At 33.5% G+C, this 26619-nt stretch overlaps 2 protein-coding genes across 24 annotated transcripts in view; one reads left to right on the top strand and one right to left on the bottom strand.

Moving 5' to 3' along the window:
- Window positions 1-26619, top strand: part of LOC118270887 (neurobeachin) — a 364981-nt gene that overhangs the window by 326765 nt on the left and 11597 nt on the right. For all 21 annotated transcript variants that reach the window (XM_050695973.1, XM_050695965.1, XM_050695972.1 and 18 more), the window contains one exon: window positions 22111-22226. In XM_050695973.1, the coding sequence (XP_050551930.1) occupies window positions 22111-22226 (116 nt within the window). The remainder of the gene's footprint in view (window positions 1-22110; window positions 22227-26619) is intronic.
- LOC118270889 (facilitated trehalose transporter Tret1-2 homolog) overlaps window positions 1-26619 on the bottom strand; it is a 39238-nt gene that overhangs the window by 10784 nt on the left and 1835 nt on the right. Inside the window, exons 1-2 of one of the 3 annotated variants that reach the window (XM_035586682.2) lie at window positions 7104-7506; window positions 801-927 (exon numbers count right to left, since the gene is read on the bottom strand). In XM_035586682.2, the coding sequence (XP_035442575.1) occupies window positions 801-857 (57 nt within the window). In that variant the 5' untranslated portion in view covers window positions 858-927; window positions 7104-7506. Of the gene's footprint in view, window positions 1-800; window positions 928-1823; window positions 2049-7103; window positions 7507-26619 lie in introns of those variants that run through there. The other 2 variants (XM_035586681.2, XM_035586679.2) reach the window with 2 other exon arrangements.

Here is a 26619-nt window from a genome sequence, read left to right as displayed (position 1 = left end):
AAAGTTTCGTAACATTTTTGATATAATATTATTTTTCTTGAAATCTGTAAGATATTGCTGATTGCACAACGGCATATTTCACAAACAGATCGGCAGATTAAAATATTGTCAAGATGTATTTAATTTCATGTATTGCAGAGTTAATAACACGCGGGCAGTAAAACGTAATTAAATGACAGTTAATGGACAATCATTGTAAGAATGGTTACCAAACGCTAAGTGAAACTGTCGCCGGCCGTAATTCGCTCGGTACGCGGTGGGCGTTTGAATTATTTAATAGCCATTTACGATTGTTCTTGCCAAACCGCAGTGTTGTTGCAAAATTCAATGTTTTCAAATAAATTTATCTCACCTTGCCCTTGACACAGACGTAAAAGAAACTAGAACATGATATTTGAAAGGATATCGAGATGCTGCGGTCATCACGACTCGCCATACTTTCAGATAACTTAAGGACCCTGGGATTAAGGCCAGGACTCAGCACTTGAAGTGAACAAAGAAAGGTTTTTTATCTCGTGTTTTATATGTCAAGATATTTACTCAGGTCAATAAAAAGTGTAGGTAATTGATATTAATACTCGTCTGATTGACAGCGATGCGGGATTCATTTCAATGATACATCGATTGCTACTTTTTGCCCATAAGTACATACCTGTAGAGGTATTATTAAGTACACTTGAAATATGGTTATTAGTCATTATGTAAAAGACGATGTGAACTTGTATTACCTAATGTCATTCATTAGTTTTACAGACTTGGAACAATGAGATCGCGTAAGCATTGTATGTCGTGATAGTTACCATGTAAAGGTCGCCATAGCGACACACCTTCCAGAAGCCCTTGATGCTCGTGAACATGTTGCGCGCGCGTCGGTCGCCCCAACAACCTGCGCCCGCGCCCGCCGCCGCGCGCGCCCCTCGTGCGCCCCTGGGACAAGAACAAAAAAAAACATTAATAAATGAAACTATTAGAAACACATTTAGTGAAACATACATAAACAAACCCACAGTTGTTAACATACTTCTTCTCAAAATGATCTAAAAACTAGTTGAAAAAGTTACCCTGCTATTACATTATTTTGTCGGTGGAAAATTGTTATAATGTTTGTAATGACTTGTAACATTCAAATTGTAAAAAACCGATTGTTTACAACAGCTCTGCATGTGGTAGTGCCTATGTATCACGCTACTAGTCTGTAAGCCTGACTAGTATGACCTATGGCCCTGTGTACCCTTCAGTTCTCTGTATTGTGCCTAAGTACCTGGTAGGTACCTAAATGCGTGCCTTTATTGTACCGCGCCCACCATTATTGTAGATTAACAATAGACGAAGTAATCATTACGTGCCCTTTAATTTCACAGTAAACCCATGAATCAAACTGAGATACTACTACTTAGATATTTTAAAAATATTCAAATGTTTCTTATATTTACAACAGAAATTACGACTATGTACCGGGCATACATATATTATCAAGTTCCTAATATTAATAAGAACAAACATAATTTAAAACAAAGTAGACCATGCCTTTGATAGTTGCAATAGAGCATTGAGCCATTTTTTTTTTCAATATAATACCTAATAGGTACATATTATTAGTTTTATATTACCACGCTATTGCATCGCATGCAACGTTTGAAGTTCACGATAACTGGAGCGTTCCATAATAAATCTAACTCTTTGTTCGAAATAAATAAATAAAACTTTATAGTTTCACTCCTCACTGCAAATCATATATTTAATCGCATCACTGACATAAATAACAATTTATTTACCAAAAAAAACACTAACGAAAATATAGAAAAATGTTTTGAAAATCTTACCCCATTGATAAAAGGTTCACAGCACAACACTATATCTATCAGCACTAAATCATAACAGAACTAAAATAAACCACGGTACACACAGTCATCACTAACGAGCCAAAGTTAATTATATTATTACAAAGGAAATTTTCTAAATAATGTGTATTCTTTTTGATAAGATTGTCACAGAGCGCCGGCGCGACTGAGAGTATCATTACTTCCTATCTATCTATATTAAAATTGATTATGTCACTTGTACTTACGCCTGTCTCGCTTCTACATAAAAGTACATTATGTACTACATACGTCACTTGTAAACAATCGAGAAATCAATCATTTGAAATCGATACAAGATTGCGATGAGATAGAAATGAGAGTAAACAACATCTTATTGTGTAGCAATAAGAGTCATTTTCGTAATTCAGTTGGTACGTCGTACTGTCGTACATTTACCCGTGTATATGTTATCCAATGTATTGATAGTGAGATGAATCTTGCATCGATACCTATTTTGATAGACTTATCTCAGACTGATCCATTTATAGAGGAGCTATTAGATATTTATTCGAGAAGGAATTGAGTAGTAATGTAGATGCCATAGCAAATAAATCAACGTTTTAAAGACCCTAATTATTTACCTTATAGTAACAAAGGAATGTATATGATTAATAAATCTAATTTGAAAGACATGTAATTCATTATTAATATTACATCTTAAAATCTTCAATGTTGTTGTCCAATAATTGTATTCTACGAGTTCTCTTGGTATATATACTACGTAACCAAGGTACCAGGAGAGCAAAAAGCAAGAGAACTATAACAAAGCTTTTAATCTAGTTAATAACATATTAGTTTAACAACAATTGATTGTTCTTGCAGTACATTACACATATAATATGTCACATGCCCATTTATCTCAAACAGGTGACGATATTGACGTCAGAGCTCGTCAGCATTATAATATTCCCATTGTTTGGTAAACCCTGTAATCGTAGTAAATTAAACATCTAATATACACATTGTTGTATTGACGATAGTTTTGCTTGTCATTTGTGGATATTGTATATTATGTTATTTACGCAATCTTGTCCGATTTCTCTAAAATCGATACTGTTCTGAATCGAGACATTTCAGCATTCGATTTGAAACTGCAACATTGTTTGACGGGACTTTTTCCGCGCTACATATTCTAAGAACAAATTAAAGTGTTTGTAAGAGGTAACAAGTGGTCTGATTAAACAGTGTTTATATTATTATTAAATATATGTATTGATAACAACGAAAACACAATGCGGTGTGAACATGATTCAGCGCGAGACATGTCGTATCACTGGCACGCGAAACAAAATATTTAACTTTGAATAAAAATTAAAATGAACAAACAGTGGCCTGCCATGCTCCGCACATATACAATGCATTCCTGTTATCAATACACTAAGGATAAATTGACAATTGTTTCTTATTACACACATATTTCACGTGAACTAGACGATTGGAATTTCTTACTCTCTGTTTAAAATATTTTGTTGGGAATTTGTATCATAGTTACTGGCAGATTAATAACAAAGGAACTGCTAAGTAATTACTAAGTAAAACAGAATATGAATGCTGATTTCAATGACCGATCTCAGTCCAAATTTTTTAAGATGATTTTTGACATTAGTCCTATAGTTCCTGTCATAAATAAAAATAAATCTAAAATATTTGAATCGATCTTCATGTTTGTCAGAAACGCTATAGAACTAATGTCAAAAATCAATCTTTGTCTAAAGATTTTGGATTGATATTGATCATTGAAATCGACAGTAAATTGGCAGTAACAGAAGATTTTATGAAATTCCTGCAGGAAAATCCGTATGTCATGCTGCTTTGAAGTCACGGGTTATATTTAATGTAACGACTAATTTTTACATTAAATTATTACATACATATTTTACTGATGATTTACCTAATAGTAATTCAACTTTACATGTCATTTAGAAAATTGGTCTTTCCGTCCTCATAAAAACAGTAATAAGTTCCTAATTTAAGACTAATGTTAATGGAAATCCCAATGATATCGGGACTAGTTTATGGCAGTGCAACGGTAAACAAACCAGCTGTATGAACAATAGTTCGGAAGTAACTGTTAATGTATTTTGATAAATTGCAACTACAATACTATAACAGTGTCTACAATTATTGTACTATTGACCCATAGGCCAATGGTTGCTATAATCACAGGGTTTGGCCGAAAACTGCGTCGTTTTTGGGTTATGTCTTTGTAGTTCAAAATATTTATAACGGCGTGTCGTCCGGCCATATTGTATTAATATGTATGTATTGTAGTCTAACTGATAATCTAACTACCGATTTAAATAATCAATCATAATCCAAAATTTCCAGGTCGATCGTGATTTTTGACAGAAACTCGATGTTTTTACTTTATAGAACTGATATTGTGCGTCTATAGAAGTAATGTCAAAAAACGATCTTAATCTAAAGATTTCGGATCGAGATCTTTTATTGAAATTGGCAGTAAATCAATGGCAAACATAAAGTATTTACTAACAACAAATAATATTTTCTGAATTTTATTATTCTTTTTATTTATAAAAATAAATGTTATCGTACAATGTTTACTGCGTACAGGTGAAACAACTGACCGGCAACTTGTTGCTTATCAAGCTAGTCGATCTAAACACATCATACAACATATGACATATGCTATGTTTGTAATATCACTGAAACATGCGATCTTGTTGTTATGTACTAACATAATAATATGCCTCGATACATTTGCCACATTGTTCCTTCATACTATGAAAGAACCTTCTTCAGATAAATAAAGAATTAACGAAATCGATCCAACCGTTCACGTGTCATGTCGGAAGTATGGGAAAGAGATTATTCTATAAACCAAGTGCAGATATTTCTGTACGTTACTCTTTAGTAGCTCTCCTCATTAATATGCCCAAATGTATAGCCCTTACTAAAGTTTCTTGTTTAATTTAACAATACTATCTTTAAATTATTATTCCCAAACCCTAGTGGTTAACTACCATATTATGTTACATTAACATTTATCTACTTGATATTTTACAAATAACTCGTGTCTTCTCCTATAAAAAGCAGAAGTACATAGTAGATAAAGGCAAGTAAATGGGAATGATGTCCCTTCCTAAGTTTGTTCAAAATCAGTTCAGCTGTTTAATCGTAAAGTATAAAAGAAAGACAGAGTTACTTCCGCATTAATTTATTGATAGGGATTGTAGCTTTGTATGTTGTATTGTGTTTTGATATATGTATTGACGTACCTATTGTCAACTAAATGATGTATTTATTAAGATACATACATGTTGTGTGTTGTTGATAAGTTGTGAAAATTATTGTATAGGCAATAATTATAATGCGACATTAACTGCGATAAATATATTTGTAACTATGGGGGAATGTTCGCATGAGAAACGTATTTAATAGATATATGCCTCGTTATTTACAATTATTATGTATGTGGTATTGTAATTTTACGGATAAATAAACTAATTGTTGGTATAGGTTCCACCACTATGAGGGAAAAGATTAAGGTGCAGGACAACATTAGAAAAAAATCTAAGAGATATCTTGTAATTTTCCTTGCTTTCCACCAAAACTTGCATTATTTGTATATTTTACTCTTAAGAAATAACCAATGAAACTAATGTTTTATCTAAAAAATGTCGACTATAAGCTACATAACTTGGAAGATCATCTCGTAGCATCGATCGTTCACCTAGTTTCCCAGATGTCCTAGATTCATCAGTCGGTTATCTGTCAGATACCCAGTGTCCTCGTAATACAGCACTGGGAAGGGATTTAAAGATTGTTCTTGTTTTAATGTAACACATGTTTTCCTAACATGCTTCAAAAATACTTTAATGTTTATTTTCCGACACACTTGAGTTTTATATGTAAACTTCTTGCTAAAATTATGACCTGATGCGTAATTTACCAATTTTAATTAAATGAGAAGAATTATAATATAGGTTGGATATGCCAAAATTTTTCTTGGGACTATTTAATGTCCTACAGACTTTATTTACGTTTAAAGATGTACAATGCAAAGCTATTTTGCGGAAACTTCATTGTCTTTAAAATGAATCTGTATAAAAAGTAATCCACAAATGATATTGTACAGTTGTATAATGTGTCTAGTTTATACAGCATATAAAAATAGCAAATATTACAGATTTGTCGTGCAATTGAGTTGCTTGAGTAGAATTTTAATAAAATCTATGTAGATCGAAAAGTTCAAACGTGATACGCAAATGTCAATTCACAAAAAATGTTATTGTTTTGGCCGTAGCTTATTTTTTGCACGCATCGCTGTTTTAATGTAATATAAATAGCTTTACTTTTAGCTTTAGCCAGAAAAGATAATAATACTTTTACCAACTTAACAATTTAACCCCATCATCACGTGTTACTCGATGAATCAACCTAAGTTGTAATATGAAAATAATGAATTGAAATGTATGTCGAATCCGTAGTGAATCGTTTCAAATGAAATTGGTTCACTGAACAACTGCAGTGTGTGTGACAATTATCTACATAATAATCATTGTTAGATATGGCATGGGTTTCTTAAATTTTGCAGAAAAAAATACATTGAAGTTTAAAAAAAATTAACCAGCGCAAGCGCATCGGTTTTTCGTAAGTTAATTGAAAACTAGGACATATGCCAAAACGCTTTATTTAATTTACGTAAATGAAATAAAAAATATATTTTGATAAAATTTAGTAATAAGTAACCTATTTACTTTATAAGTATATAACTGCTTATTAAAATTTATTATCCATATTATTTCCAATAATACATAGCACTATTCCATGCATATAATCGTGTATTATTATTTTCTAAATGCATGGAAAACGTTATTATATATATATTTAGATTCATTTGTCTTAATTATTTCAATATAAACGATCTGTCGCAGCGTTTTGTTGACACAGACCAACAATACATAGACTTGCATATACATAGATTATATTATCTGTTGTTCCTTTGACATTATTGTATTTACAGAATGCAATATATTGTGTACTCTGTGTACAATTAATGAGATCGTGTGTTTGTCTAGTTATTGAAACAATATGATACACTACTGATCACTCTTTTGTTAGTTTCTTGATGAATTACTTTTGTATCCTATAGAGTTTTAGTCAATAAAATTATTTTTACTAAATAAACGTTAAAATACCGAAAATATTTGGAAAAAATAAACATTAAAATATAGAAAAAAATATTTGGAAAAAATAAGTTCCACACAAAATACTCACTCCGTATCTTTGACAAAGTCTGTGTTCTCGAAGCTCCTGGTATCCCGATATTTTCAGCACTTAATTCAGTTTGTATATTACAGTTTTTATTATAACAAAATATTGTTTTTCACTAAACCCCTTTCCTCGGAGCACAGACGTAGTGCGTACGAACTATTTCCGCGCGAAGCTCAGATTTAATTTTACCCGCGCACGTGTACTCTCCACACGCGACTTTCAAGATTTTAAATTAAGAATACTGATTTTATTTTCTTTATTTATTTGTTTTATTTTATTTTTTAATATTAGTGGTAATAGTGGCTATGTCACATCACGATTCAGGCCGGCGATCGACTGTTTTCGAAATAGTCCATGTGCTCTTGACCTTGCGCGCTGCTCGGTCCAACTGAAGCGGCTTTTCGTTGCCGCCGCGTGTTTTATAACGCATTATTGTTGTCATAACTTTTACTGTGTGCGCCAAATGCTGATAGTGGCGACGAGCGCCCGGCGCCGTGGGCGCTCCGGAAACAATTTGATCGATGTCCAATATTACGAGAATCACAGCCATATTTATAAATGAATCAAAGTTTTCTTTAAAACATTTGATTGTTATCACTCATTTTCCTGTTGAAGTCATTTGAGAGAGTTCTTAAATATCACATGATGATTGGCTGTGCAATCCGATACGTAGTGCGTGATAGTAACTGTTTGGTTTCCATGACGTTCGCTGCCTGTTCCTATATATCTTGGTGATCCTGAACAAACTGAAGGCGCGGCATTGTAGTCAGCATGTGGTGTGGTCGGGTAGCCGACATGATCAGTGCGAGCGTCGTATTGGTAAACAAACGGTGTCTATATCGGTGTGCACGAGCCGGGCATGTACTCCCGACTATATAATTAGCATCAGTTTGCCGAACTACTCATGGACTCATGTCCCCGGGACTCGGTGCTCATATAGCAACGAAGAGATAAGCATTATAGCAATAGTAGTTATAATATAGGAAATAGATGTTGTACATCCGAACCCAATAGAGGTAAGAGAGGTGATTTGCAACACATCGCATCGTATCAAAATATAAGAAAAAGAGCAGAATTAACTATTAAATATTAAGAAACAAAGGGCGACCTTATCACAATTTATAATAAAAATTGTATGTCTATGTAAATGTACTACGAAAATTCTATGTGAACATGTTATATGTAATGCTCGTATATAACATATATATCGAACATAGGTCACAAATCCTTGTCTAGACTTCAAGGAAATAGTGTTTTGTAACATGTTTAGTATGTACTAAATATTGCGGTAACAAGGTTACACCAATAGCTGATGTCTCCATACGTTAGAGGCTAATCAGAGCCTCATACCTTGGCACTGATACAGACAGACAGACTTACAACTTACTATCTGATGGCTTCTTATAAAATACGATAGGTAATAGTAAACACGAATATGAAATGGCTTATAACTGGCATTTTACTTGAAAAGAATGGGTTTATGTCATGTTTGCATTAAAAGCTATTGGACTGATTGTTTGTAGCACTGTTTATTAAATAGACGATATATCTGACTTATCTCATGTACTTGTAATGCATGCACGAGAAACACAGACACAAACAAAAAATCACGCCCACAATACAAGTGACAACTATTCAAAATCAAAATGACGCCATAAGCTAAGTTAAAAAAATAATAACCTAGACATGAGGTTTGGTTACAGTCTTTCATTGATTCATATGACTATGGGAGTCATCCTGAGAAAGGCTACGCTGTAGCAACTTCGTAGCAAGAGCACGCTACACACGGGAACGCATCGTAGCACTCGTAGCACTGCTACGCAAATTTGGTAATTTTTCTACTACGCGTTAAAATATTAACGTGTTATGGTAAAATGTACTACTTACAGAGGATATTTACGGTAATATGTTCTATATAAATGTGATAATATTATGGATAATTATATTATAAATAGGTGGTTACATAAAGCTACAGGTGCTGCGGTTTGTAACGCGAAGCTGACTAGCTTATGCAACAACCGACTGTTGATATTTTTTCTATGAAATAACTTGATGTTATTATTAAGGATAACAATAGACACGCGGTTCATTGATATAAACACACGCGGTTCAATTCCAAAGGGTGATCCAAGGCTGTTTCGATTTACTAAATTAAAAAATATTAATCATTTTGCAAGCAATGTAATTGCTTGCGAAAGTGGCCATATTACTAATTTAGTTTAACAAAAAAGTAACCTAAATTGAAAAATATTCGCACCCGTGCATTTTGATGAAATTATACATTCGTTTACATTTGCTATCCTCAACTTACTCGTATAATCATCGATATTTTTTGATTTTATTATATTACAATATCACAGTAGTACTAAAAGTACTTATAATTTGAAGGAGATGATAACACACTCCTCACCCACTTTCCATTTCAAGGTGAGCATGTAATCCAACTTTCTACTTGACAGTTGTGTCCTTACCATTGTTTGTTTAGTAGGACGAGAACAATGCTCGCCTCACATCCGACCGACAATGTATGATGATATCTCGAGATCATCGCGCCTCTGATTGTCATGCAAATCAACTTGCTAGAATTTGATGATTGACATTTTATTATCTCTCTGACTATATACTTTCTTTTTTATAATAAAGGATTGAGAGAATTTTGGAGGTTGTTAGAAACTGTGCCTACATGCCTTTATTTTTTTATTCCTGAGAGACATTTGTCAGTTTCCTTTTATGCTCCAATTTATATCGTAGATGAAAACAATTACAGTCATATTATTTATTTATTTATTTATATATGCTTTATTGTACACATTTAAGTAGCCTAGGTTACATACATTTTAAGTAATATGCGTACAATGGGCGGTCTTATCACACAATGGTGATTTCTTCCAGACAACCTTTGGATGGAACAATTAAAAGAAAGTAGATAAGGGGTAGATGTGTGCACTTAAATAAAAAGAAGGTTATATAATACGCAGTTACTAAATATATACCTCGTTAATTAGGAAGCCATAATATTGGGTTGTGTGTGTATGTGTGTGTGTGTGTGTGTGTGTGTGTGTGTGTGTGTGTGTGTGTGTGTGTGTGTGTGTGTGTGTGTGTGTGTGTGTGTGTGTGTGTGTGTGTGACATTATGTTGACCCAAATAAATCATTTTATCTAGCCTAATCAATCAAGCAATTCCATAACCGAGCCGCTTGTATAGTATAAGACTTATCGAAGAATAAGAGGAATGTATAGGAATGCATGTAAGATTGTGAAACCTCAGGGATGAATGAACTACTGAGAAACTAAAACGCTCTATATTAATTTATTGTGCAAAGCGTGTTGTACAGCAAATACAGAATATGAGAGTTCCGGCGAAGTCGAATAGGAAGCCATTTGAGCTTATTACGGAATTCAGTTACATGATCATATTTGCGAAGACCAAATATGAATCTGATGGAAAGATTTTGAAGTCGCTCAAGCTTATCCAGTTGTTCTTGGGACAGATCGAGATAGCTGACATCCGCATAGTCGAGAATAGGCAGAAGAAGGGATTGAGCAAGTGTAATTTTGGTAGCAGTGGGCAAGAAATACGGAACCGTCTAAGAGAGCGCAGACGAAACAACTCATCCTTATACAGGAGGACTTGATTCCTCGAATTGTAATTATTTAAGAAAGAAACCTGAGGAAGACTTGTCCAATCAATTTTGGAAACAGTACGCGCATTACCAATGACGGTCATTTGCGTTTTGGATGGGTTGATTTGCAGTCCAAAGTTAATGCTCCAGTCGCTCAAACAAGACAAATCCCGATTTACCAAAGCAATGGCTTCCGGCAATTGTTCGAGAGTGGCCTGAGTGTAAATTTGGAGATCATCCGCATAAAGATGGTAGGAAGAAGAAAGACCTAGAGAGATAGAATTAATGAATAGCGCGATAAAGGAGATAAAACGCCACCCTGAGGTCGCCAACAGCAGTGTGACACATGAAGAGTAGGTGTCCTTGCACACGCTGGCGGCGGCCAAACAGGTAACTACGAAGCCAGTTAGATATGTTAAGAGAGCTGAGCACGCCAAGCAGAATGTCGAAGTCAACAGTTTAAAGGCATTGCTAAAATCCAGGCAAGTACCGTTAACTTCCCCATCTCCATGCCCGACCTGATGTCAATTTAGTGGGATATTTACACAGAGCTTGAGGATCTCAAATTATGTCACTAAAAATTTGCGGCTTTCGACGGCTAGCTGCAGTTGCAAACTTTCCTAAATTTCATAAACTATGAGTATTCAATGTTACGAAAGTCTTAGTCAATACTTTCGAACCATTTTGTATTAATTAACCTTCCTAATAAGGGCAGAAAGACATTTGTTTTAACAAAATCAAAATAATGTGTGCAATATTTCGTCAGTGATTTCAACATTCATTCGATTTTATATAGAATCTGTGTGTTCTAGACTAAACCCACTTCCTTTGACAGATTTATATGATGCACTTTTTCTAAATAAAATATTGAGTAACTCTTAACTAAGTGACGCTTTGTTCTAGACTAAACCCACTTCCTTTGACAGATTTATATGATGCACTTTTTCTAAATAAAATATTGAGTAACTCTTAACTAAGTGACGCTTTGTATATGTCAAATGCATGTATTTTCCTACTATCCATTCCTTTTCAAACACTACAATAGCTTTTATCTTTGAAAAATCCAAATAGTTTGACACTTCTATTAAAATACGGTCAATGTTTGTTTTGTAAATTAATAGTAAATATACTATTTGGACTGATTTGTAAATCAAACATGGGGTTTTGGATGTGGTTTCTCCCATTATCGTCCAATTTGGGTCGCTAATGTATTGAGCCGTATTTAGTAGATATTCCTAATATGTAACTTTGGGTCTGGTTTGTTAATTATGGACTTGTGAGCTTTCATTTCAAGATTGAATTGTTTTTTTTAATTAACCTTGTTATATGTGATCAGTATTCAAATCTTTTATAACAACAGACGTTTTCTTATTTAAATCAAGTTTAAGTTCGAATGAAAAAATACAAACCATTGTATTGCTATGGTAACCTTACTATTTTGAAGTAACTTAACACAGCTATTAATAACTCATAGTTATATATGTTCTTCAAAGAAAAAGAAAATATTTTTTGTTTTCACTGAAACCAAGGGTTTTCATGGTCACTACCGCCACATGACATATTAGTTTGTCACATTTTTACTTATCCATCAATTAAGACTAACTTGTTCTTCTAAGTATTATTGGTAAACTGACACAAAGTCATTCCTCAGGTGCAAAGTACCAGGCAAACAGAACGGATCAAGATGTTCCACTGTGTAATTAACGTTGCATAACAACAGCCGCTCATTAATCTGATTACGAACACTAGTTCACAAATACGGTAATAATATTATGGTATTGCGAGTTAGCGGGATTGTATTTGTTATAAAAATACAATCTGATTACATTGCCTCGTTGGTATTATTATGAGCGATCGAGTAAAGTATTTTATGATACGTGAGCAAGGAAAAATATAGTACTGTATACCACACCTCAGCTTCTTCACTATATCTATTTAAACCATGAAATTGTTCCATTGCAAGAAATGCGACGTGAAAAACAGCAAACAAATATATATCGCATTGATAACAACATGTATTCTTAATTAATTTAATTGTTTTATTTATCACCTTGTCGTTGTATTGTTTACAATTAATTTATTAGTAGTTAGCCCACTGTCCCAGTAAGTACAGTGACACACACACGACATATACGGAAATCGGAAGTGAACAGAAACCGGTCGGGTAAAGTCGAGTTATGCACACATTACTGGAGTAATATAATTTAATAATAGCTCTTATAATATTACAATTAATATCCACTTTGAGACGTGTATGGTATGACACGCATTTTACAGATCTCTTTAGACATTCTTGTAATGTTATGTTATCTTGGTATTGCAAATTGCTATATAAAAAGAAAAATTACATGATCATTTACTCTACAGAAGTTCCAAAAGGTAAACTGGTGTCTAAAGAGCGTATAAAGAAAAAAAATTGTTGAATGAATTACTATTAAAAGCATTTAGAAGTAATAAAACATTTTATTTAAAAAGGGAACCGCCTTTAATTTTCTATATCGCCTACATTTTTTAAATCATGTAATGTCGGTTCAGCCAAATGCGAAATAGTCTCGCACACACATACATACAGGTAAAACTGAGAACCTATTTTTTTGAAATCGATTAAAACATGTAAATAGGAAATGTTGTAACAAAGATATTTATCTATCAGGTAGAGCCTATATGGGTAATTTACAAACTATTGGGGTTTTCCTACCACCAAGTTAGTATTTATCAATAAAGGGGGTTATCCTTACGCATGCATGTTGCATTATGCATTAGCTACGTTCGTCACTGGCTTGCGATCAATTTGAGGGCTTCCTGCGGTCTGTGGTCGTATGCGCATGACACAGCAAATACAAGACTTGTCACTACTACTCCTTGATTTATATCTGTCTGACTTTACATACAATAATATATTCCAATAAGTATTTGAGTCATTTGTTTTTTTTTTGTCATTTATCCTCTACCAATCTAGCCTAAAGTCTAAGAAAATCGCAACGAAGAGTTTTTTCATTTTCCTATGTATGTACATAATGTATGTATATAGCGTTACTCATACATAACCCGTACAATAAGTTCAGTCAATATATAACGCATATTAACAACGATTTCTTGTTGACATAAGTGACTACACAGTATTTGGAAAATACAAGTGTCATTTATACAATTGTATCTCATGTCATGACAGCACGTACGCATTTTTTATTTATTTTCTTTCGTTTTTTGGGAAAACTGAGGTTATGTAGTCATGAACTATTGTAGAGCCGTCATAAAGTAAATAATGACAGGTATCGCGAATGACTGGCTGCTTGTACTAACTAGAAGTAGTGATTTGGAGTTTGGACAATTACTTATGTTTACGAAATCAATTTTCGTAATTTCTTTGTTATCATCATGTGTTAGTATAATTTTTTACGGTAACTTGACGTTAAATCTTACCCATTTTGTTGTATTTATTTAAAATCGCCTAAAATGTAATGTTTATTTTGTAACGTCATATTTTATCGTAATGTATACTCTTATGTTGGTTGACTACAGTTTCAAAACCAAACAGAAACACTATTAAAAGTAAAACTAGAATGCAGATAATTCGAGTCTCCGAAAAAGCTACATTTTGTTTTTTTGTAAATGTGTAAAAAAATGTGTCACCGAATATCCGAGGTGGTCGAAACACATTGCTATATAATTAACAGCTCGTTTATGGTTTACTTACATTTCACATGCTGCAGACGAAGGTTATGGAAACAAAAATAAAGCAGTATCATTATGCCAATTAACATTAAAAATAACACAGCAATTTGGGAAATAATTGTACTAAATTATTCCATTTCCATTCTACCCTCCAATTACTGTTTAAATATTATACTAAATTAAATCTGACTGCATGTCGTGTATCTCAGAACAGTCAAAGGTCATCCTCAGTAGAATCAGAACCAAAATTACTTGTGATTATAGTTAATGTATTTTAAGAAATTATGTCAAGTCGGTAATTCGCCACTGATATTTGACATAACTTTGATGATCTGTTTGAGAATGCATCTGCAAGTTTCATAGGACAAATTGATTTTCCTAACACTGCGTTATATTTCATTAATACGTATGTGAAATACATTTAAATTAATGTACATACCTATAAATTCAGAACAGTTTATCGGTGATATATTAGTTTTGTTCCTAATCATACTTGCATTAAGCCTGACTTACGTTTAGTAGTAAACAAAATGTGTTAATGTATAGGTAAGTTGTTCTCATTAAAGGTACGTAAATAGTTAGCTTTATACGAGTATTCAATAAATAACTATTTCCTACCGGAATCGTAAAGTTACTCTTCTAACTACTACGTTTATTGTCATGGGGCGACATTGACTGTTACCCTGCGCAGGAGTCGTGATACAAAACTGTTTCATTTCTGTAGATAATAAATTCTTAGCTGCTGTAGTATGTATGATTTTATGTCAAACACATGATTACTTGTATGCTAATTCTTGTATTGAAAGTACTGTCGTGAACTAAAGTTATTCTTTTATCTATTTATTGCATATTTTTCTGATAAAATCATGCATTATTATTAAAAATCTGAATGAAGGTTGAACATTGAGCTTTAAAACATTGCTGTAATTAATGTATTCATTATATTAATTTATTGTCCTCAGTAAGATCATTGATGATTTAGCTGACATATAATTGGTCCAAAGACATGCTTTACAACTACTGGTCCATTAAGTAATAAAAGAGGTTCTTAATTTTGTATAAAGATTTCAAATGAAATCAGTAGTAATTTGTAAACAGGTATAATTGAATGCAAGTAAGTCCGTGTCTTAATATATGTATATGTTTGTTATCAGTTCCGGTGTAACAATAATATATTATCTCACAGGGAGAAGTAAACAATGGATATTCGTTTCCTATAAACAATTACTTAATTTATCCGTTAATTAATGTAATTAGTAACAATCGTACATTGTAGTTGTTGTTATTATATTATTCAAAATGTCAGGAATAAATACTTCCAGTCAATAGTCCATTTATCAAAGTCAAATTAAACCTCTGGTTTGTATTAAATAAACAAACAATTTGTTAGTAGTACAGTAATTATTCTGTAAGTAACATTATTACGTAATAAATCGATCATCTTAGTCCATAAAGCGAATAACAGAGGTAGTTTTGAAATTTAAAAAATCATACAATTGTAATACTTTGTTACACTACCCAGGAATCAAATCCAAAACCCGTTACTCGCACTGCATTTGTCGTATTAGTTACGTAGTCGCACTTTCGACGTGCACTTAACTAACAAGGTGGATTACCTCCATAATAATATAGACATGATCATTTAATTTTAAAAGTAATTAATGATAATGATATTCATAGAAGCTGCCAACACTAACAAGTGATTATAAACACATAAAAATGGACGTTGTCGATAATAATTAATTAAGACGTGTCTAATTACCCGTGGGAACGAGTCTATCGGTCATATTTATAAACATTGACATTTACTAGCTATTGTTTTTATAAAACATGCGCATACAATGTGTTTTGTTTTATTTGACCAGAAGAATTGTTACCGAACAATTTGAGAGATATTTTCGTAAAATTGGTCAGTAAATAATTTAAGTTATAATATAGATATCATCAAAGTAACTACGGTGCAGTTTTTAGATGTCTGTATTGAAAAGAAATTACGCCTTATTAAGAAAACGTTGACTGATCGATAATGCCACCACCTTATGTAGTACATACCATGTAGTGTATTAATGTATTTAGATGAAATTTAAAGACAAAATATTATTAATATGATTTTCTCAAGTGTATTATGATTTGTGTACGCGACAGTACTCGGCCAATGTCAATGTTTACCGGACAATCCGGACATGTGTGATATAGTTCGCGCGCCAATTTGACGCTCATAATACACTTAACGATAGGCACACACTGTCGATTATGCGACTTTATTAAATTAAATCATCTGTTATATTAAAATTTCTCGTCTATGATTCTAAATCAATCACTCATTTCGTGTCTGAAATGTTCACTTACCATAATAAGATATTGTTTTATCATTTACAGTTACTTAATAACTTCGCAGATTACATTGGCTTTTAAACCTATACTTACCGTTACTGTTATTTTCTTCAAAAGATAAAACAGTTATTACGCCTTCCCCGCACTTTAACCGTTTTATTCTTGTGTTAAATTATTCGCGAAAATTAATCGCTGATAACTGTATTGGCGCAAGTGTGCGCCGGGTCTAAAATACAGGTTTCCGCTCGGAAGATAAATGATCGCTTTTCGATAGGAAGTGATTATTATTTCCTACTAGACGTATATGTGCTTTATTGCGTATTATTTATTGCTAGAACAAGTATAATTCACGCGTAATCCCGTCCGTTTGTCATATTCTTCTCTTACCTTAATCGATATTACCAAAACTTATGAATTAATAGGTCCGGTAAACACAATAAATAAAACGAGAGCGTTGCCTTTTATTCTCCAATAGCTCTTATCTTTAGATGTTAAGTTACTACTATTTACTTTCTAAGAAGGTAAAATAATTGACGGTAATAATAAGATTGGACGACGAATCAAGTATTGTCAAGTGTACATATATAAATTACATATAAGTATAATTTAGCGTTGTACAGTAAACAGCTACAACGAGAGGGCCGGTTAGATTGTCACGTTGTTGGAATATGATGGCACACTCGCAATTACCTGAATTATATCGGATGACACCGCCATCGCCATCGCCATTACGACGCTACTTTGCAATATGTAATTTGAGACGAGAGCAGCGACTTTTGCCCCTTACCTTTTTTACAGAGCATTTTCTGTAGTTTTCCTTTGTTGTACACATTATCAAATTATTTGATGAAATTTGTATTTTGTGGGAAAAGTAATTTAGGTATAATGATGTAGTTATTTATACGTTTACATTACATTGTTGACTTTGATATGTGGGATATAACTTGGCTGTCTCTAGTTCTTATTTAAAAATTTCTTTATACGCAATTCAACATTTCTACTGTTTTTTTGTAGACTATCTTAATAGCAGAAAGATAAGGTAAAGGAAAGAAGATTTATATACTTCCTCTATGCCCATACAAAGAAACGGAAATCCTACGTTGAAACCATTTCTCATACTGTTACAGAACTTATCTGTAAGACTTGAAGAAGATATTTCATGAAACCTTTATCTTTTGACTTTTGACCGATTTATGATGAGGCTTACTATCTTAACGTTTTTTATTTGTATCATGTATGTGCTACACGAAAATGGGCACAGAAATGATGACTTTCCGTGTTATGCTGGACAGTTTATTTTTCTTATCTATACATAACATCAGATTCGGTATTTCTCTTTTAGGTCGACGTTGGTAGAGGAAGTAAGAGTTCATTATTAATCTCTTTGTTACATTGAACTTTTCTCCTTCATCGACTTTACGACTCTTTGTTTAACCCACGGGTAATATCCACTATGTTGAGTTCCCGTTTCAGAGCATTAGACTAGTGACGTAGTAAATATGTTCTAGAAGATTTTCTTTGAATTTGTTCCGCTGTATGATTTCAATTTCGAGTTTAAATCTCGACAAGAACATTAAGTTTCCTTAATGCGAGGTTCCTAAGCTATAATTAAACGTAATGTTACATAATACGACGCAGTTATACTCAGTTATACTGTACTTGAAATAAATATCGAAAAAGGATTTTTATCTTCTAAAAATGGTAAATACCTTGGTACCTTATTTTATGGCATTTCGCGCAAACATACTGAAGTTCAAGTGCGTTGTTGTCTTAAAATGTATTGCTGTACAACAATAAAATTTAAGCTTATTGATCGCCATTTTTGTGGAGAATTATTAAAAATATGTACAATATAGTGTATTTCGCAATACATGAATGGATTGTTATCCAAAGAGGTTTGGTGTGTGTATATGGTCGCGACCTTCCACGATTGGTCAAAAGTTGGAGTCGGAACAACAGTTTGGGCAGGCGTGGGTAACAAGGTACACACACGTTTACCTCACCTCTGGTTATTTAAATGCTTGTCGACATTCTTATGAACATCGTGGAATATGCGCATGATGCAATATGGTTACGGGTTTTTATTTATATGTCTGTGGGGATTGAAACAACACCCCAATCGAGACGTTTAATACTGATCTCTTGAGATTAAATAAACGTATCGCAGTCACAGTTCTTACAGAGTACAATTACAGTACTTCTATAATTGGGAAAATTACATGTACTATAAGTGTGATAATAAGGTGTATTTAAGTATTAAGCCTAGATACGTGCCCTAGTAATAAATATTGTCAAAAAATGTAGCTCGTCGTTAGAAGTAATAAAATAGGTCTACTTGACCACCGATCAAAAATAATATTTGTTATAGACAAACCATCATAACTTTGGATTAAGTCCCAAATATAAGTATAATAAATGACAAATTACCGTAAAAGTTGTCTCTTGCCAAAATATTCGAGTTTGAATAATTCATTGGATCGTGAATGAGATAGATTAGTTCCTAGTGTTAATTGTTTGTTTATTTACAAGATAAGGCTTTATTTCCTGTCATCCGCTTCCGGTGAGATCGAGATCACTCACTCACACACTACTGCTGTACTATATATAACTTCGTCACTCAGTCTCTCTTGCAATGAGTGGGCCTTTAGCCTTTCAATGACCTTTATTTAGTTGGTGCTAATTATAAAACCACAGAAATCAAAAGTTATTGAATGCCTTAAAACGTTTATTGGTGTTTAATAAAATCAACACCTTTTTATTGACTGTTTGATTAGCCTTATTGAGTTAGCTTTTAGATTTTATCTTTTGTTTTAACACGGTCATAGGAAATGTCAAGAACTTGAAAATAATAAATAAGATACATAATTGCCTGCACATTGTGTGCACGTTTTAATATACCTGGTTGTATAATTTTACTGCTTGCATTTTATTTTATCCCACAATTAACCTTTAACGAACCCTTTAAACCCACCGCCACTGTAACTACATTATTTTAATATTATTATTGTTAGTCGACAACACAACATAGTACGAATCACTATGCATGATCTTAGTGAGGTGACAGATCGGAAAGTAAGGCCCCTGCATGCGTGTACGCAGACCGCAGACAAGAGACGGTACGGCGGCGCGCGCGCAGGTCGACAACCGCGCTTTATAAGCTGACCCTGACACCGATCACTTACTCTAGCTCGCCACGCGGCGCCGCCCGCATTACTACTTGACACGCAAAACTGATGGACGTGACCGACTTCCTCGTTTTACTGATTAAATATGATTGCTAATTTGTTTGAATCAGCTTTATCATTGTTTATTCAATTTTGTATCAATCTACACATAACGATTTTTAATTGAAGATGTAAATATTGCGACATGTACAATCGACAAAGTGCACTCGGTACAAGCGACCCCAAAGGGTACACGCCCAGTAGAAGCGAGTTTTCTACAGTATTTTGTTGTAAAAGTATCCTACCGTAAACATTGCTGACATTTTCGCAATTGACGTCTCTACTTTGAATAAACTGCTTCACAAGTATATTAATTAATTGAATCTTAAGTGCAGATTCACATATTTGTACGGCCTAGAAAAACATACTCCTATTAGGCTAGGTATAAACAGGAAAAAGATAAACATTTAGATCACGGAATACAATTCGTAGAATAGAGTACGGACAAACAAGCGCTTGACAGTTCAATACTAGAGGTGCGCTTGCGCTGCGACAATACAAAGCGGAAACAAACGACTCCTGCGCCGTGTACGCAACTTTTACTTACTGTTTACTACATATTAAATATGGTCCACTTCCTCTTGTTTATTTATTAACTCATGGTCAAGAGCACTGGGTCGATGACACCCAAAAATAATGTATTATTAAGTAATTCAGTTTCACAAATGTATAATTTATTTTCATCATAAAAAAATAATTACAAATCCCAAAAATTATTTACCTTCACTAATTGTACCTTGTTGGAAAATGTTTATCAGTAATTATTTTGATTTTACAAAGGATGTAATAAAATAATACCCTGTACCCTCTTGTGGAGTTCACGACACAGTATTTAAATCTGGTTTAAAATGCCAACATCTACATTCAGATGTAGAATGGAAAACCTGACTTTTCCAGTACGTAGTATAAATCGTAAATCAGTATAATTTGCTTGACAACAAAGAGACCGTTACAAGATTGTTACAGCTCAATAATCTCGTATGCAAATTGAAGATGATCTGGTCGCGGAGACATTTTATATCAATTTGCTATAACTGCGGAATTGCCTACAACAACCGGTTGTATTATTTCATCTTGTATAACATTATGCAATATCGCGCCGTCTAAATGCTTCCAAGATGATCCCGACACGGGTCGACATAAACAAAAACTGTATAATTATTGCATAATCGAGTTCCACTCGAGCGTCAGCGAAATATCAACTTACATAACTTTGTTTATCCTATTATTATTTGCGAAAATTGCGAACTATGATACCTATATACTATGATTATTGGTTTTTGAATAAGTTCTATTGTGAAAACTTTACAAAATTTTCCGACATTACACTAAAATAACACATTATGGTCGTTAGGTTTAAATTCGTCACAAACAAAGTTATTTTCTTATTTAAACTAAAACGTGACAACTAGTTTAAAAAATAGCAAAATACCTACTACTTACATACGGGTAGGTATTCGCTAAAATAAATTACCCGAAATTATCGTTCGTAATTTCCATGATAACATGTTTTTTTGCCACCCATCTTTAAATTGGCCTGGCTCTCTGAACACTCACCGAACCGAAACAAAGTACATTTTGATGGGCCCACGAATACAAATTGATCATAAACGCGACTAAACTTATATGAAGCTGTTCAAATCGTGTAGTTTTAATTACTTAGTGTCCAAAGCATGATCTTCTAAGTAAAATATAAAACAGCACGTGTATGATTCTATTCTATAATCGTTTGATGTTTATCTAGTCCCAAAATAGATGGCACATGCAAAAAAAACTTTGATAAAATGACTGAGATACACACCAAAACGCGTTTTGTTACTCAACCTATTACGAAATAAGAAATAAAAACAAAACATCAAAAATTAATTTCAGAGGAATTTTGCGCATGATTCAAATTCAAAGTCAAAGTATTTATTTAAATTAATCCCAAATTAGGCACTTTTGAAATGTCAAACTGAATTGTCCGTCAGTCTGTCTGTCAGTGAAGCTAGGTGCTCGTTCCAAAGTGTAGCTTCGAATGGAGAAGAACAAGCAAGGAACTCCATCGTTACTCTTTTTAAAATATGTTGGGCTCATCTAACGAACAATTACTTATAGTTTTTAACTTAATCAATAATTATTAAGTTATTAACCAATTGTTTATGTATTGTTACAGACGTGCATCAATGATGTCGCCCCGGCAACTCATGCGCAACTCCAACATGACACAGAAGTGGCAACGTCGCGAGATCTCCAACTTCGAGTACCTCATGTTCCTGAACACCATCGCAGGTCAGTTCTCTTATAATACAATACCAACAATATGTTCTTTATTGGAGGAAAACTTGTATGAATATCACGATTGAATAATACATAATGACAAGACTCATGAATCTGAACATAATACTTAATTGTTGTCCGAAGGAATAGGTGGAGGTGTACTTACAAATCTTACAATGCAAGAATAGGACGATAAGGATACATACCTCTATTTTGGGGAATTAAGGACTAGCTAGCAATATCTTTGGCCTATGTCTATGTTATGATACAAAATCGAACACGGAAATTGAATCCCTATCGCGAACGCTAACGGCCTACGGTTGCTTGTCTTACGAATCAATATACGTTTTGAAATGTAGACTGTACTGACTGTACGTCTTCAGTTATCTGACCATTCTGCCTTATTAGGCAGAATACAACACATGTCATTTCATCAATGTTACGAGTTAACAACAACTAGTTAACAAGTGGTTATAGTAATTACACAAATGTCAACGTCGCGTCGCTCAATTTGAGTTGCGATCTACAACAACCTGCCGCAACTGTCTGCGTGTGCGCATCGTATGCAACAATATTCTGCATTCAATGTTGTTTAATGTGGTGCAATAATATTTTGTTTAGCTTTGATGCTTATTTAGGTACAACCGTAACAAAAACTTAATTGACGAGGATTCAATTTAATTAATCGCGGCTTCGTTTATTATGACATGTTGTGTTAGACATATTGAAGATACTCACGACTTTTTCCTTAACGAAACGTGCTATTAACGTTTTCTTTTATTTTTCAAAAAATCTGACGTCTTCTATGTTTATAGAGAAACGAAAACTACATACATTTACAGGCGTCGTACTCGTTGGTAAATAAGTTCCGGACGCTCTACCTAGATGGCGCTACGAGATCGATATAAACGTATGCCATATTGTCACTAATTCGCACATTATACTAATGTCTTGTTGTTGTTTTTCCTTTATTTTTGTCAAGGACCCTTGGCGTTAAGCCCAAAGGATTATAGCAAAAAACATCCTCTAGAAGACGTGACCCGCCAATTAAAATTTGTTTAATCTTCACTGAAGCTTTGTAATTATGACCTTATTAATTAATTATTTCAAACAATTTTTAACTAATACTTGCATTGTTCGTTTTTAACGTAGTATTCATTAGAAAAAATATTTAATGGTTTGTGTCATGTTTGTTGACAAAAAGTTAAATTGGAATAGAAGATATTAGAAGCTTGCAAACATATTCCTTCTGGTAGGTACTAGGGTAGCACCTCTACTGAAGAGGTCGCCACTAATCAATGGACCGTATCAAAAGAATAGAAACTACATAATTATAAATAAATACCGTAATACGCATCATTGTACAATTATTACGTTACATAACAATTAAGTAGGTATTGTAGGTAAGAGCAATTGTCTAGTTGTGATTAGATAACGTCGGCTATGTTCTAGGAAAGAGAAGTAAATTAAATGAAAATAGGTACCTACAGCTGCGTGCTTAGGTATTTGTAGTGCATACAACCACTTGGACGATGACTAGGCAAAATATTTAATTATGTATCTTCTTTTTTTCCTCAAATTATTACATATTGTTTTATGTAAGATCCCGAGCATCAACTGCTCTTACCTTACATGACATAACTTCGACACACCGCTCATGTAACTTCAACTTAACACCGGTTGTTGTGAAAAACGATAACTACAACCTAACCTAACTACTAAAAAAAACTATCATTACGCAAACCTAAAAGTTTTGAGAACGATTTAGAAGGTGGCAATGACCACATTATGTGATTAGAATTCAATTGCAATTTGACATGACATTGTCTGGACAAAATAGCAAGTTTTACCTCTTTCTTGCGTATGATGCCTGGTACTTACGTTGCCACTAAAAATTGGTCCATGAAGAGTTTTAGCTCTTTTCTAATCTTTGTATATTCTAAAACATGATAAATCTCGTATCTCCAAACAAACGTCAGTACCAGGATGTGATATCAAGTTAACTGGTGGGAATAGAACGGCCTGAGTGTTTACTGACTGCCTGAATAACAATACTTGCGCAATAACTGCGGCGTTTATTAGAAAATGAGTTGTCTGTCGGTGCAAATGGTACAAATAATCCAATTGGTCCGTCATCGTCACATGCGCTCGCCCATAGCGACCACTGACTCATTGTTATGCTTTCCTAGTACCCACGTGCTTCGGAGAGGTCAAAGAGATGAGATAATATTTTCTTTAACCTCTAGAGAAATGTTAAAAGCAGCTTTTTAGGGAGTATGAATAATATAAAAACAATGAATTGTATATCTAATCAGTTTCCAAATATGTTTCTCTAAACTTTATCCTAATCTAGTCCACCGCGTTTGCGTGATTAAGTAACATACTAAGCCCAATAAAATTGATGACAAACAAAGCGTATTTTTACGGTAATTGTATGAAAATTTAATTTTGTTTACAAAGTGCAAAGCCAAAGATGATTAGCATACAATAATGTTCAAGATAGACCAATCCACCTGACACGGATACATGAACAGGAATTCCTAGTTTGTATAGGCGCAGGCGCATCAATTACGTGTCGTCACGATCGTTATTAGTTACGTGTGCTAAATAACTACTGTTTGTTGTTTGTATTGTCTTCACAAAGTGGGAAATAACGAAGGTTTTGATAGTACAAGTCATTTTACGAAAGCTGATAAGTAATCTGGAATGAGACACCTTGATATCCTAAATTGGTATCTCATCTCCCTTTATCATTAATGTGTTCCTGGATAAATATCATGGGTTTTACATTATTTACTATAATAGTAAACCGAAATCTAAATATTTTGCTCTGATTACAGCCATAAATGTTACTTCATTACATCAATTAGTAGGAACTTAGGTATTGTCTATTTGAATTAATTAATCTGTGATTATACCGGTGTGCACAGGATCTTTACTCATATTTAGTTCAGTAGTGCAAGTAACTTAACCCCGTATTGTTAGCAAACAGTTGTATGACCTATAGATACATATGTATAAGTAAATAATATAGGTTAATCATTTGTTGATATATGATCGGATTTTCTGTTGAATGGTTGATAATTATGTTAGACGTATTAACCTATTACTGTTTCAAGCTAGTGCAAGCTATTGTTGCATAAAATCCTACATAGAAAATCATGTAATCTCATTATTTTATCGCATTAAATAATTGCCGTGGGAAGATAGAGGGGAAAAATGCTTGAATAAAAAAATATTTCTATGTGAAAATCATATCGTATGTGCAATTTCACAATCAGAATTAAGGACATTGTTTAGCTGAACCTAAATACCTGGAGCTCGCATTGTTACATAATATTAAGATCAAATCACTTTATGTGTTATTATCCTATTAACTAGACGCTATCAATGTGCACATTAGTTAATTCAGATATTTGTAAGAATAACTTAATTAACTTATGTAAAATGGATATGTATTATAAAGTAGGCATATTAACTTTTCATCCCGCCTATGCAGCTGAAACTGCGCTCTAAACTCTAGTTTTACAATATTAATTTGAAATAGTGGTAAAGAAAGTGACCAACAGTTTCTCACTAGGTTAAAATATCGTAGTTATGTCAAACTAACCACAGATAATGTTGCGTCAACATACCTACAAGTAGGTATGACTAATGTCCTCGCTTATTTAATGCAATATTAAATATGAAAGTAAGTTCGTTTGTTACGCTTTCACGGTTAAACTGCTGAACCGATTTCGATGATTTTTGGTGTAGAGATAGATAGAATACAGCTACTACAGACTTTAAAAAAACCACTGAAAATAGCTTGTTCAAATGACTCTGTATAAATTTTACGCTAATGTAACCAAGGCTCGGAACCGGTTTAAAAAATACCGGTTAATACCGGTTTATATCGGTTTTCCTCCGAACTTTTCTTAAGAACGTGAACATTAAAGAACTTTATTTTAACCTAAATTAACCGGTTTATTCGACGAGGGGCATGTCGGTACACGCGTTGAAATATTATTATTGAAATAAGCTGAACAGCGCGCGGCGTTTCTTTGATGTGCGTCGTATTAACCGGTTTATTGCTCTAAACCGGTTAATCCGAAAAAACTTTATGAAAATACTGTTCCAAATACTTTAAAAAATATCGCGAACTGAAAATAGCGTATTACAAATGACTCTATGAAAATTTAACGCTATCCGCGAATGTAACCACGGCCTAAATCAAGTTTTTCTTGAAAATCAATCGCATATTATATATAGTTCTGTTTAGCGTCAGTTTAGCACGTCGTTACAGTGGCTACCGCCGCAACATCGGCGTCTTGTTTGCATCACGATCAATGTAACCGACCACCTCCGGTATAATGTTGTAACCGACAGCCCGCAGTGGACAGACGCACGACAACCTACTCCAATA

Source organism: Spodoptera frugiperda, chromosome 9 (genome assembly GCF_023101765.2).
Source record: "Spodoptera frugiperda isolate SF20-4 chromosome 9, AGI-APGP_CSIRO_Sfru_2.0, whole genome shotgun sequence".
Classification (NCBI taxonomy): domain Eukaryota; kingdom Metazoa; phylum Arthropoda; class Insecta; order Lepidoptera; family Noctuidae; genus Spodoptera; species Spodoptera frugiperda.
This window is presented reverse-complemented; position numbering and strand designations above follow the sequence as displayed.